The 14,242-nt window shown below is 36.3% G+C and overlaps 1 protein-coding gene across 1 annotated transcript; it reads right to left on the reverse strand.

Moving 5' to 3' along the window:
- Positions 1-52: 52 nt before the first annotated feature.
- On the reverse strand, positions 53-12,616 carry TDO2 (tryptophan 2,3-dioxygenase). Its single transcript, XM_018071398.2, has 12 exons — positions 12,481-12,616; positions 12,002-12,107; positions 10,764-10,854; positions 10,068-10,138; positions 8,241-8,368; positions 6,502-6,688; positions 4,570-4,677; positions 3,509-3,620; positions 3,334-3,391; positions 2,732-2,811; positions 2,037-2,127; positions 53-870 (listed from the first exon to the last, which is right to left on the reverse strand). The coding sequence occupies exons 1-12, from the start codon at positions 12,513-12,515 to the stop codon at positions 717-719; spliced, it is 1,221 nt and encodes a 406-aa protein (XP_017926887.1). The 5' UTR covers positions 12,516-12,616; the 3' UTR covers positions 53-716.
- Positions 12,617-14,242: the final 1,626 nt, after the last annotated feature.

The following is a 14,242-nucleotide window of genomic DNA, read 5'->3' on the forward strand; positions in this document are numbered from 1 at the left end:
CATACTGTTGTTTGAACTTTATGGTTGCTTTAGAAGAAGACTTAACAAAAGATGAGCTTTAATACTGCTTTATTTGAAGTGCAAACTAAGTAGTTATATCTGCTATTCTTAACAGTAAGTATTTCTACAGAAGGGATTTACATTCACATGTAACCCATACGTAGCAACATGATTGTTGATGTATGTATATAAGTTCAGGATGCTGCAGTTCCTATAGGTTCTGGACTTACTTTTTAAATACAGCTTTTGAAACTCCTAACCCAAAATTCCTTTTGAAATTGCAGTAGAGCTCAGAAACTGATATTCCTCTGAGGATGATGAGACTGATTATATCCTCAACCAGACATAAATTAGTAACAGCCATTAGGCAAACAAATACAAAAATATGTACAAATAAGTCAGGATCATTATAATTCCATATAATTTGCTCCCTCTCTCTAGGTGTAGATTATAAGAAGCCAACCAAGAGTTAAATTGGTCATTGAGTTGGATTGGGGTATCATTTTAGTCTTAGTATAGGCTAACTCAATACAAATTATTTTTTCTACAAACAGTTAAATTTCTTCCACAAACCGATCATACTATTCACATAGCTGTCATACATAAATACACATTTACTCTCCTACACTCCATGAGAATAGCTATTGTTTGAGGGGTAGCACCACTCAAGGTGAAAGTCATGAAGTTCTTTACAGGAACTAGTCTAGAAAAGCAGTCTAGTCAGAGTCGTCGCTGCTGAAATAGGAACTATCACAATATTCTGCCATGTAAAGGAATTTATGAATGGTTGGGTTCATCTTTGGTATCCAGTGTCTTGGCACTAGAAACGTTGAAAGATTGAACAAATCCACAAATACCTTGTATCTGTCACTGAAAAAGACAATTGGAATAATAAATACATCAGCATAAGAAGGCCATAATTTCTAAATCCTCAGCAATCATTCCATCTCATTAATTTATTAACATTTCTGCACTAACCGTCCTGAATATTGCAGAGCAAGAATACAAACCTAACTGTTTCTGGGGCATAGCAGATTAGGCTTAAAAAGGGAGTGGGGTTGCTATAGTCATGTCTTTCTTCTGAAATAGCAGAGTACATAGGGTATAATCTCCAGACCTTCACTCTTGTGGTAGATACGTAGTAGTATTTATCTAGGAACAGTGTTAACCTGAAATTAAGGAAGACTGGGAAGGCTTTCTAAAAAATACAGTGGACCTTCAATCCTCAAATTCAGTTCAACCATCTGCTTTCTACTCTACCCTCTGTTACAATGGTGGTGATGGTGATTGTTTCCCACAGCCATACATAGTAGTCGGCGACTATGTACAGTTTCTTTTTGAAAACAAACCTCAAGATCCTCTTATAAAGAGGTCTAAATATCCTTGCGCTTTTTTACATAATGTTGTTCAGGACTGTCAGAACAATTGCAGCTAGAAGGCTTGAATTTTGTGTACAAAAAGTTCTACTCATTCAGAGAGTTCTGTCCTCAGACCACAACCATCCCTTTTAAGTTTCTGCTTCATCCAACAGAAGGAAACATGTTTCTGATCATTGCTTACACAGCTTGAGAGTATTAATTATTATCAGCTAAGATTATATTCAATCCCAAATTGAAGTACCTCAGGTTGTGCAATTAGTGGTCACACTAAGGAATAAAGAAACTCATCAGTTGCACAGTAGACGGGACTCATTTCCAGCCTGTGTCACCTCATTAACTTGTGCTATGTGGCACACAAACTAGATAAAACAGGGTTAATACTATTTGCTATCACAGTAACGTCTGGATCCCTTGGCTGAGAATTATACATAGCACTTTGCATGAGTGATAAAAAGGTTTTTTTGCCCCAGAAGGCTTGGAATTTATATATGGCAACCTGATAAGTAAACAGATAACGACCAGGAGGCGATGCTAGAGTCCCAAACGAGAAGCAGCAGCCCTTTGGCCTCCAGTGAACTGTCTGAAATATGTCTCCTAGCATTAGAGGTTTTATGAACTGTGTTCTTGCAGGTAACGGGGGAAACACATTATTCTTACCTCACTGTTGAGCGCAAATAGTGGTAGCCTGATGAGCCTCCAGTGCCAGCCTTGCTGCCAATCATTCTGTGCACCAAGCAGACATGGTTATCTGAGTGATAAAAAAGAAGAAAATGGCATGTATCTAAACACTGAATTTATGTTCAGTGTTTAGATAGAACCAAAGAGTCATGACAAGATGCGTCCCTGAAATATTAAAGGGCACACAGAGGTCTTTACAGAGATACAGAACTACTAGGTTTTGAGAAATTTAGGAGTTAAATCTGCCATTCATCAGTCAACTAATACAAAATTATTGTTAATTCAGAATGAACACTCTAATTTTTATACATTATTATGCCCTGATTATACAGAATTAATACATTCACTTATGTGTTTCTAGATAGGGAAGGAGCAGAAGGAATGTTTTCATATTAAGAGACATCATGATGACATTTGGAAAATATATACCTGTCCCTTAAATAAAAGAATTCACCTAACTTATAGCAGGTCATAGAAATGACAGCTATACCTATGTATCTAATTATCACAGAAGCAGCTCTTAATCTTTCCTTTTGGCTGAAATACAAACAAAAAAAATCATGCGTAAAGCATTAACTCCAAAGCTCGATTCTAAGACTGGGTGTAACTCAGAGACAGAAAAATTTACTTGCATCTAAAAGAAGGAGTGTCACAGTCAAAAAAGTGAAACTTACATCTCCATTTGGTCAGGAGTACATCGAGATCCATAAGGGAGGTAAGAAGCTGAAAGGGAACCTGGAAACGAGGCTCCTCTCTTGGAAAATGAAAGAGAAGACAGTGAGACCTCTTGGCCTATACTGTTATTTTTCAAAGAAGCACTTCACTGGTGCTTAGTGACTTTGCATATATTTTTCCTAAATTAGTATTGAAATGTTAATGGATGTTTTAACAAATGCTTCTGCCACCTACGACTTAATCCACACCTTTTCCCTCCTACTTGGAAAAGTACTCCAGATCTTTCTAGGACAGGTAGAACAGTTTAAACAAGGCATTTCCTAGTTACCGTCTGAGGAGCACCATCTGGTCAGACACAAACCAGACACCCAGAGGGGCCATGTAACCTCCATCCATGAAGACATTCAAAACTCAGCTGGACACGGCCCTGAGCAGCCTGATCTGACTTTCTAGTTGTGTCTAACTAATTAGGGTTTCTGTAGAGGGTTGGATTAGATTACTTTCCAAGGCCTGTTCCAACCTATATAAATCTGTGCTGCTGTTCTTAATCTTCCCTTCTCCTCCTGCCTAAAAGCATTAAAGATACATCTTCCAACATTACCTGTAGAAGTAGATCATTAAGGCCCCTTTCAGTGCTTTGTAAGATAGTCGTCTTTCTCCTGCAAAATACAAATGTCCTTAGTTTGTTATTGATTCTCCTGCAAATTTATTGCTATTATGTGATTATATATATCATGTATAAAACTTACAAATTTACATAAAATATTACAATCTACCTTTACTGAGGAGATGTTCATGGCGTTTTTCATCAAATAATGCAAGTAATACATCTCTCTGTTTTTGGAATTCGCACAATAAGTCATCCTTTTCTTCTGATTCTGCTTTGGCCTTTGATATTTAAAACAAAAACAGGTTTTAGAATTCAGTAGGGAAAATTAAGCACTTGAACGACTCATTATGCAACTTTTACTTTCATCATAAAAATACTCTGAAGTTAGCATCTTAGATGTAAGAACTGTATTTTCAAACAAGATACATGAGTCACTGACCTTTAAGAAGTGCAATTACCACAAAATATACAATTAAATAGATGCCAACACAATTCAGATGAATGAATGTCCAAACAAACTTGTATCACATTAATTTTGGTCTAGAGGCCTTAAAAACATTTAATCTTAATTTTTTTGAAGTCTGATTTATTTTGTTTTCAAGGTAAAACATAGACATCCTTGCACAGCGTCAGGTAAGAAAAGTGTATATAAAAAAGTTTAGGTAAATTAGAAAGTTATAAACAGATATTCTCAGGAAATTGATTAGTTCTTATGATTTTTTTTCTCATTAAAAATGTACTTAAAGCTAAAGGTCATAAAATATTCAGGGATTTTCTGGTGCTTATGTGCCAGTGTAATTCAAATGATCATAGCAGCCAATTGCCCAAGAAATGGGCTGTTTATAGTGACATTCCATACTCACAGCTAAGGGGCCCAAACTTTGTGTATACTCTGGACTGTAGATGCAAGTACTAACTAAAGGTGAAGTTGTAGTTTCAGTAAAATCAACTCTGGCCCTTCCATTGATACTAACTCATCTCTTTTGCAATCAAAATAATCCATGTATCTCATGCTTTAAATGGTCTTAGATGTCAAATTACAAAACTATTTCAATTTCCTGAAGAATTTGCAATTTTTTTCTGCTTCTTGCAGACAGAGACTGATGAAGATTAAATGAAGTGAGAGAGAGACTGTTAAGTGGGCCAAAAATCAAATTTATGATGTAATGTTATTTTGCCAGCTGTCTTTGCTTATAGCTAGTTCAATAGTACACATATACCATATACCTGTATCAAGGCAAATTCCTCTTCTAGACCTTTTAAAACATTCATTTCGAATTGTCCCCAGAAATCAAATCCTTCTGCTTCAAGTCCCGGAGTTCTTTCCAGCCATGCCTTTCATAATAATAATAACAGTAAAAATTATGATAATGGTGTGTTTTAACAATAACAATGCAAGCTCATTACCCTAGAATTACAAGTTATACCAACATAAATTTTACTTCTTCAGTTGTTCCAGTTTCATATCCTTTAGAAGTGCTTATTGCTGGAGTAGGCACGTATGATGCCTTATACCTGCATAATGGTGCCGTACACAATCCCCCACAGGTTCCAGATTAAATGACCAGTGTTAGAAGACAAAAGTTGTCTCATTCTGAGGGTATATTTGAAAAAAAACTCCCATGTACATACAGGAAAACAATCTTATTCCTCATATATATAGGATAATTGTAATGAAAAATCTCAGAAGGAAGATATAAAACCACCTGTAGAACCAGTTTTTATCATGTCAGATAGGCTGAATACTGATCAAGCCGTCTGTCATTAACCTTAACCACAATATGTGGTGATACAATCTAGAAATTTACTTGACAGTTTGCAAAGCTTTCTCTTTGGTTACTTTTTAATAATGGAAATTAAATTAGGAAGGAAAAATAGGAATCCTTATTGTCGAATTCCCTTTAGAGACCACTTAATTTTCCTCCTTCTCATCTGAAAGATACAAGAGCATGACATCTAAGTTAATGAAGAAAAGATAAAGAAATTTAAATGTTCTATATCAGGTATTACTAGACAGACAGGGCTAATAAAGTGGATGATGGTTTTTGAGGTTTATACTGCATTTTTCTTTAAAAAGTTATCATAGAATCATAGAATCATTAAGGTTGGAAAAGACCCATAAGATCATCTAGTACAGCTATTACCTACCACTGCCATTTTTACCACTAAAACCATGTCCCGAAAGTGCCACATCTACACATCTTTTTAAATACCTCCAAAGATGGTGACTCAACCACTTCCCCAGGAAGCCTATTCTAGTTCTTGAAAACCCTTTGGTGGAGAAGTGTTTCCTAATATCCAGTTTAAACCTCCCCTGGCACAACTTGAGGTCGTTTCCTCTTGTCCTGTTGCTTGTTACCTGGGAGAAGAGATCAACCCCCATCTTGCTACAATCTCCTTTCAGGCAGTTGTAGAGATTGATAAGATCCTCTCTGAGCCTCCTTTTCTCTGGGTTAAACAACTCCAGCTCCTTCAGCTGCTTCTCATAAGAGTTGTACTCCAGACCCTTCACTAACCTTGTTGCCCTTCTCTGGACACGCTCCAGAACGTCAATGTCTTTCCTGTCGTGAGGGACCCAAAACTGAACACAGAATTCAAGCTGTGACCTCACCAGTGCCGAGTACAGAGATCACTGCTCTGGTCCTTCTGGCCACACTATTGCTGATACAAGCCAGGATGCCATTGGCCCTCTTGGCCACCGGTATGTGAATTTTGTGTATGAAGATGACAAGGGAGTTGGAGAAATTACTGTGAGTCATTTGTAACTCTGAGACCAAGTCGTTAAATCATGGTTTTAACCTCTTTAATAGCCAGCACTAACAGTGGAAATATTTTTAGAGTTTTTTTCTCAAAAGGTCTTACAGTCGTGAAAAACAATGCAAATGAAACAATATATTTACATTCTTAGTTTACATTTCCACAGTGCAATTTACAAGTTTAGCGGTCAGAATTTTCAGATGAAAGGAAATGCTGTGAAAAGTCAGTTGTTTTACTAATGACTAACTCTCATACAAATATTGATAAGAATCCAAAACACAAATGATAGGGAAATTGCCAGTATGCTTTCTTCTCTTAAGAAGAATTTGGCACTGACACCAATGAAGGACATTCTTAGGAGATGGGGGAAAATGAAGCAAGGTCTAAGACAGAGATTGTTACCTCCACAAGTTGCAGTAGTGTTGGTTCTTGTTCTGATTTAAGCAGTAATTCATAATCCTGTCCCTTGAAGTTATCACGATAATGCCTTCTGTTATAAGGGACTCTCAGACTCTGGGGAACTCCAATTTTGTTCTCTAGCAAGCGAAACTGCAGGCTCTGAAAACCTGAGGCTGGGCTTAGGTGGTATCTTTGGGAACAGAAGAAAAGAAGATACAAAAATGGAGTATATAATTTGACAGTGATGGGTTTCTCTTCTCAAAAAACCAAAACCAACCACAAGCCAACAAAAAAAGCCCCAGACCAACCATATTTCATATTTAAAGAACATCAAACAGCTATATGAACATTTTTTATATGACTGCAATTAAGAAAAGGAAAAAGCTATTTTAATGCAACGACAAGGTACATATAACTTAATCACATTTTCTAGTTATATATTGTTTGTGCATACAGAGGTACATTCACACACTTATGTTTACATTGTGTTTTAAAGTGGCAGCTTTGTGCATGTGATGTACAGGAGGAAACATTAGTAAATATCATTCTCTTTCCAAACAGAATAAGCAGCTTCACCCCAAATAGGTATTACAAAAACTTCCACAGCAATATCTGAACAATGAATGCATTTTAAATAGGCTTGTTACTCAGGATAATTCCTATATATGGGTATATATAATATATATGCGCAATATTATATTTCGCCTTATTCTATACAATAGAATTAGTGGGTTTTGTTTGAGGGATTAATTAAGAGCATTCTCTCAGAGTTAAATTGTCTGTGTTGAAAAAAATTACTAATAAAAGTAACTTGAAATCCCACATTGCTAGATAATTGTAAAGCATTTTTAACAGCTAGACAATTACAGATGTTGCAAACTTCCAAGAGAAGCAAAATTTTAGTTTTCTGGTTATTTTAATTTGGGAACATTAAAAGACAGAAAGGAAAGGGTACTAAAACAGTGTAGAAGTGAATGGGATGCTGGATGGCACTGAGGTCACAAGTCAGACAGGTCAGCGACAGAAGCAGAAGAACAGGAAAGCAAACAGTGGATGAAGCTGTCACACATGGTAGTGTGGTGGAAGGACCCAGATGAAGTGAGGGAAGAGACAGAAATGCCATGGGAGCAATGAGATGAGCCAAAGGATCCCAAAGAAAGCCTGGGCAGAAAGCAGAAGAGCTACAACCATCCAGCCCTGCAAGATTGGGTAGCAGAAGTTATTAGGGAAAAAGGAGAAGGAACAGCAAAGCTTTCTTCAGCCTTCAGCCACTTGAAGCTTCCAGCTCTGCAGACCCACTGAAAACATGAAGGAAGGAAACAGTATGCAAACCAAGACATCTGAAAAACCTGTTTTATAATCTACAGAGAGTGCATTTCTCTCACCCAAGCACTTCTGTGATTTACCATAGAAAAAGATTGCAACTGTGTAGCACCAAGTTTCAAGTAAATTGTTAACAGAACCATGAGCTATGTTCGAACTTTTGACTCTGAAACCATTCAGCAGCATCCTACACATAAGCATCAACTATTCACTTGTACTCCTTTGCAGAACGTGTTGGACTCACGTTCGATTTCTTAATTGACCTTAATTGACACTTTAAGGTCATGTTTGTCCCTCTAAGGTATGCTCCCACCTTGCTGAATGATGATGCTGTCAGCACACATCCAAAATTCACAATCAGTTCTAAAGATAGGAATTACCAGCTAGTGGATTACTGTGGAAGAATAGTAAGTATTTACCTGAAATCAAAGAAGTCCAGTGGAGTCATAGTTTCTAAAACTGCGAATTGTTCCACAAGTAATTTCAGAATCAATGAAATTCTATTCATTCTAGTAATAACCTTCAGCATGTTCCTCTCATCTCTTACCTGTAGAAAAAAGAAAGATCATAACCAGACAGAATGGTGTTCTCTCTAGGTCCTACCAAGTTATTTCACATCTTTTCACTGTTGTACATCACTTTAGTTCCCAAGTCCTTCCCACATGAAATCCATAGCTGCAGAATCTCATGTAGAATAAAGCACTCTGTTTTTAACTGAAATTGAAACTACAATTTTCAGAGTGAAATCTTTGAATTTTTTTCTGACAGATGATACAAGTAGGCCAAACATAAAAGAATTTTTTCTTTTCTATGTTTTTGACTGAAATAGAAGTAAAAGAATTTAAATTCTAGACCAAAATAATATCATTATAATTTCCAATAACTACAATATTAATATGATATAATATGATAATTATATTACACTTTCTGTTATAATTACTTTCATAATAATTTCTATTATTGTGAAGGAACAAGTCATAAATCAGGTGTGGAAATTACTTAAAAGTTGAGAAGCAGAAAAAACTGAGAGGTACATCAGGAGAGCACATCTAAAACATGTTTATCAGAAATGTGCAGTAGCAAGCAGAGAAGAACAGAGAAGAACTACATCTGGTGGGAAATACAAAATACTAAATGGAAAACACAGAACTTTTTTGGCTAAGTTGAATACTTTGCCTGCAGAAGAGTCTGCTAAAATATCTTTTAGTTTCAGTGGGATTAAACTTCTCTCTAACACCTGAGTATGCAACCAGGAAATATCAAACTACAAAAATGGCAAATGATAATAATTTCCCTAATCGCCTGGCTGTGTACTTGACCTTAACACTGACATTTCAAATTCTGATTAGAAGCAAGATTTCATTTTTCCCAAAACTAAATAACAAAAAATTGTTCTATTTAAGAACTGATTTGAACCAGTTATAATTTGATATTATGTTAAACTAAAAAGCCAACAAAATAATGAATGCGGAGGACAACAAAGATAATTTTCTTCTTTCAACCTGGTCTAATTTGTAGACACATGCTCATGAGATACTCAAGGTATTTCTCAAATTGCATGCAGTCAGCCTTTTTCTGTAGATGTAGTATCAAATCAAGAGTTTTCCATTGTTACCTATTGTTATAAGCTTAAGTGTTCAGCTTTAGACAAATGTTTAGAGATGTTCAAAATATTACTGTTATATTTGTCATTTTCAGAAATTCTCACACAATGTGATTTTCTTCTTGCTTTTCTGTTGTATTTAATATTACACAACTACCAAAGGAGTTTTCTTTCCCACAGCAGATATTGGACAGAAGGATACTATATGTAAACTTGAAAAACTGAGCAAAGGCAGATGCGATTTTTCGTCATAAAAATACCTGTGAGCCCTCTGGTTTTCAGTTTTGCCTTTGAGCCTGGTTTTTCTGCAGTAGAGTATTTCCAAGTTAAGTTTCTCCTGTTGCCCAGTACTAGTAGGAGAGCATTATGAGAGCATTTTGGCCAATGAAATTGCTCTTGGAGGGTGATCTATGCAAAAGGCATACTTCAGGGGGAAATAAGATTTTGCTGATCAAAAATCTCTACTATCCGGATATAAGAGCCACTCAGCCAAATTTCATTGGCATCATTTTTTGATGCTATTTTTGAAAAGAGAACATGAACATGGTGCTTTAGTAAACCCAAATATATCAGGCTGAAAGGCAGGAGGCAAGAGAAAGACTGGGCTGAATTTTCCCGAAATTAATATTTGCTTCTAACTTACGTGGCCATTTTGAAAGATCACTCGCACAGAGTCCATTTCCCACAAAATCTGCTTAAACCAAAGTTCGTATGCTACAACAAGAAAGGCACCATTAGCATCAGCTTTGAGGCTACTTGTTTTTTCTTCCTAGCACTGAGAAACTGAAATTCTTATATTTTGATTTGAAATTAATAGCTTACACTTACCCTGCTAGCGTACAAAAATATGTTGACACACAAACTTATTACCTGTTACAGTATGCTGTCCTTTACTTGAAGTATTACACAAAATAATGTAGAGCCAAGAATGCTGACAGAATTTTTTAAAACATGTTTTACACATCAGATATTTGTTGTACAGAACGTTCATTACAAAAGGAGGAAAGAGAAAATCCAAATCTGGTACTCCAGTAAAAGCTAACTCCAGAGCTGCTTACAATCTACATGTTTCCTGTCAATAACAGGAAAATATCATCAGGCCAGGGCCTGCGAAACAGGTAGATATGAGCAGTTAGGGAGTCCCTAATCAGTATGTTGACTTCTAGACAGATTCTAGATGGTTAAAACTGGATTGAAGTTTCAGAGAAGGCACAAGATCACACAAAATTTGCCTACAATAAACTGCATAGCAAACAAACTGTGTATTGCATGTTTCAGCAACAAATAACTCCCTGTAGCAAAAATGTCACTAAACCCCCACTGAACTCCTCCCACTTACCTTGATGCGTCACAATGAAAAGATGCTCATCATGGATTTTTTTCCCTTTCTTCTCACTCTCGAGTTCTTGAGCATTCAATATCTTGTTCAGCTTAAAAATAATAATAAAAAAGACTGTTCTGTAAAACTCTTGATTCTGCTACGAGAAATGGTAGTCCTACTGTGTACAGCTAATATTTAAGGATAATATTTTTAAAAACTATACCTATGGACCTCACATTCTAGGTTATACGAGAAGCTAGACTAAATGGTCTCAGGTATGACTTTTACTTTTAAATTTAAAAAAAAATCTTGCCTAAAATAGAACATTTAGGTACATCAAATAATAAACTTCAGAAAATCATTTTAAGGGTATTTTTAATTATTTTAAAAAAACCCAAAACAACAACAAAACCAGCACGTTTTCCAGATCTTACATGTATACTGTCATGTTCAATGAAAATGGGGTTTCTACAGTAAAATTTCATGTAAACATACAGGAATATCTGCATAAGAGTCTGATTTGAGGCTGTACTAGACATTTCAGTTCTGGCATTACTATTTTTTTTAACTGAGTCAAATTTACAATCCAATTATAGTTGTCTGAAAAGAAATCTTTGCAAGATTCCATACAGTAGAACAAATGTCAACAGATTAGTTAACAAGCACAGAGTAATTCCTCTCACTTCAGTTCATGCTGTCAGAAAAAGAAAAAAAATCTAGATTCTTTTATTGCCTATGACATTTTATTTTTACTTATTTCTTAATTACTTCTAGTTTTTGCAGGTCTTGGTTGGGTTTGGGTTTTTTTGTCCCCCTTGGTAATCATCCTATCCCCTAGATTTCTGGCATATATTTTTTCAGCCAGATGTTCTGGGCTTTCATTAAATAATTCAAGGAAATTGCACAGAACCTGTTGACATGGAGAAATTGCCAGATAGTGATTGTCAGACCAAAGAAAGCATTTTGTGGTGCACCACTTTACAGTTTAGGTTTACCAATATGAATAACTCCCTACCAAACCGCTCAAAACACTCATCTTCCTCACAGTTTGAGAAGCCTTCCCACAGTCCATCTGCACCATTCCAGTTGAGACAGGCATCTGTGCCTGTTACTACACATGGAGAGCTCATGTAGATGAAGGGAACTTGGAGACCTGTCTTAGTGACTGGCTGACTGCTGGGAGAAGTGTCAATCACAGGTCCTGCCTCAAATCATAAGAGTAACCAGGACAGCAAACAAGAAATCCTTAAACTTACTTGTAGGTATTCTCCATAAATAAGTCCACCTTTGCTGGCTTTATTTATTCCTTCTTGTGATTTGTCTTCATTTTCATCTTCCAAAGATAGTTTGTTAAAATTAAATCTAAGAGAAGAATTAAGTAAATATGTAATGTCATTTAATTAAAGAACTATTAATATACCTCCCTTTTTACTAACAGATGCATCTACAATTCAAACAATGCTTTATTTGAGAAACAGAACAAGTAAAGCAGGCTTTTGAGAAAAATAGTACACCTGAAATTCCTTGTCACGGTAACAGCCCGTAGCATTACATCTAGTTCATCAAATAACAAGTGCTCAGACAAGTCCTTGTATGATCTCTTTTCATTTAGCAAGAGCTACAACTGTCTATTTGCTGCTAATAAATAATTTCTTTCTGAGCTTTCATATTTTGCATTAATGCTGTATCATTAGAACTGAATTTTTGAAGCAAAACACAAAGAGGAAGGACTCACAGGTAATTCTTCCCCGCAAAGGGGCAACCACTCATGATTCCAGGATCCAAACACACTAAGCTGTACACCAGGGAATATACTCCGTTGGTATTCCCAAATCTGCTGCTGCTGCCTTATATGTAACCTTATCTCACTGCCTAGGCCAACCCCCAAATTCCCCTCCTTGGCCCTCAGCCCATCCCCACTATTCAATAATTACAGAAACAATCACAGCACAAAGGTCAATAAGTTCATGTGTTGTTGGCTCTCCAGGGTTGTGGGTTTTTTTCAACCAGTTAAAAAAGGAATGGCTGGCATGCTTGTTTTGTCCTATGGCACACACTTTTTACTGCAAGGTCTCCACCAGTTGCTTCTTTGGAAATTGGTGTAATGAGTAAGTCAATGAGACGTCTGTGTGTGAGAAAAAGGCAGTATTTAATAAATACAGAAATTGTTAAAGTAGGTTTTTAACTTTCAGCCTCTTGTATCAAGATACTTTTAAGTTTAAAAAATGAAACTTATGGAGGATGATTTGAGGGGAAGAAGAATCATATTCTTAGGGCAGACTGCATAGTTCTTATTCGAAGAGGTTTCAAGTAATACACATACTTTCAAAAAATGCACACAGATTAAGTAAAAAAACAAAAAGTAATCACGTATATGTCATGCTGGTTTTTCAGTGGCTTAATTCATAACAATTTCTTGATTTTATCTCCTCATGCAAAAGTTTTGCTCTCATTTATTGACGAATGTTGCTCAATTCTATTTATTCATCAGCTTAACACACAATGAAGTAACATGTAACTAGTACGCACTTCTTTCCTGCCCACCAGCCCTTTCCAAAAAAAAGGTTAATGGTCAGTTTCACTGCAAACAAAAACTACAGGGCTTCTGTGACCCTAGATCATTTGCTTTCTGCAAGACTTGCTCTGCTTAGTGGTGTCTGTGTGGTGGTTTCAGCTGTTCTGGTCACTTAAGAGTAGTTTGCTTATAAAAAAATTCATATGCAGTGCCTGGGTGATGGGATGTATACCCTGCTCAGCCATATGTCATTTGTCAGGCTTTACACATATTAGCTTAAAACTCAGCTGAGCCACAAGAAAAGTATTCAGAAAAGCCTTCACTGAGGCGACCCACCAAGCAAGGTCAAGGTGTTCTTCCTTCATGATGTTAAAACCTGACAGAGGAAAATAATCCTCTCCCCACACACATCTACACATCTGCTCAGCAATGCAGACAACTAGAGATGAAAGTGAAGACTTTGCACTGCCGTGTGCATCAGAAATTAAATGTTGAAAACTGCTTTTCACATATTTGCCCTCAACAGCCTGATTTACAAATGTAAAAATCTTGCACATCCATAGATCTCAAAGGTGTGGAAAAGGAATTATTGTCTTGTCATACATATATATCTTCACCTGAAATATCCAGACTGAGGCTGTATAATGAAATCAAGCTTTCTGTTATCTTTTCTCATGTCACAAGCAAAGAAAGAGTGTGAAACCAGTAAAAACAAGGACAGTTGAAAAATATTGAACCCTTAACCTCACGAAAGAAGTTAATGTCTGTTTTCTTGTGCAGTTTTATTTTCTTCTGTGGAGCACAGAGAATAATAAACTTCCAGAGCAATGATCTCTGACTTGCAGTCTTTGCATTGCCTTCCCAGTAGATAAAGGACTTTGAAGTATTAGAGCCCTTTTACACTCTGTGCTTAACAAAACATTAACTCCCTATTTGGGAAGTAATACTACTGTTAATTCGTTCAGGGTTAGCAAACTCACCT

The sequence above is a fragment of the Manacus vitellinus genome, unplaced genomic scaffold (genome assembly GCF_001715985.3).
Source record: "Manacus vitellinus isolate BGI_N305 unplaced genomic scaffold, ASM171598v3 scaffold_0_pilon, whole genome shotgun sequence".
Classification (NCBI taxonomy): Eukaryota; Metazoa; Chordata; class Aves; order Passeriformes; family Pipridae; genus Manacus; species Manacus vitellinus.

Excerpts from the sequence above, each read along its gene's own strand:
- TDO2 (XM_018071398.2), bottom strand. The coding sequence starts at position 12,515 with ATGAGTGGTTGCCCCTTTGCGGGGAAGAATTACCT. Across the intron at positions 2,812-3,333 it reads TTAATGATCTACTTCTACAG|AGAGGAGCCTCGTTTCCAGG; the intron begins GTAATGTTGGAA and ends TCATTTTCCAAG. Across the intron at positions 2,128-2,731 it reads ACTCCTGACCAAATGGAGAT|ATAACCATGTCTGCTTGGTG; the intron begins GTAAGTTTCACT and ends TTTATCACTCAG.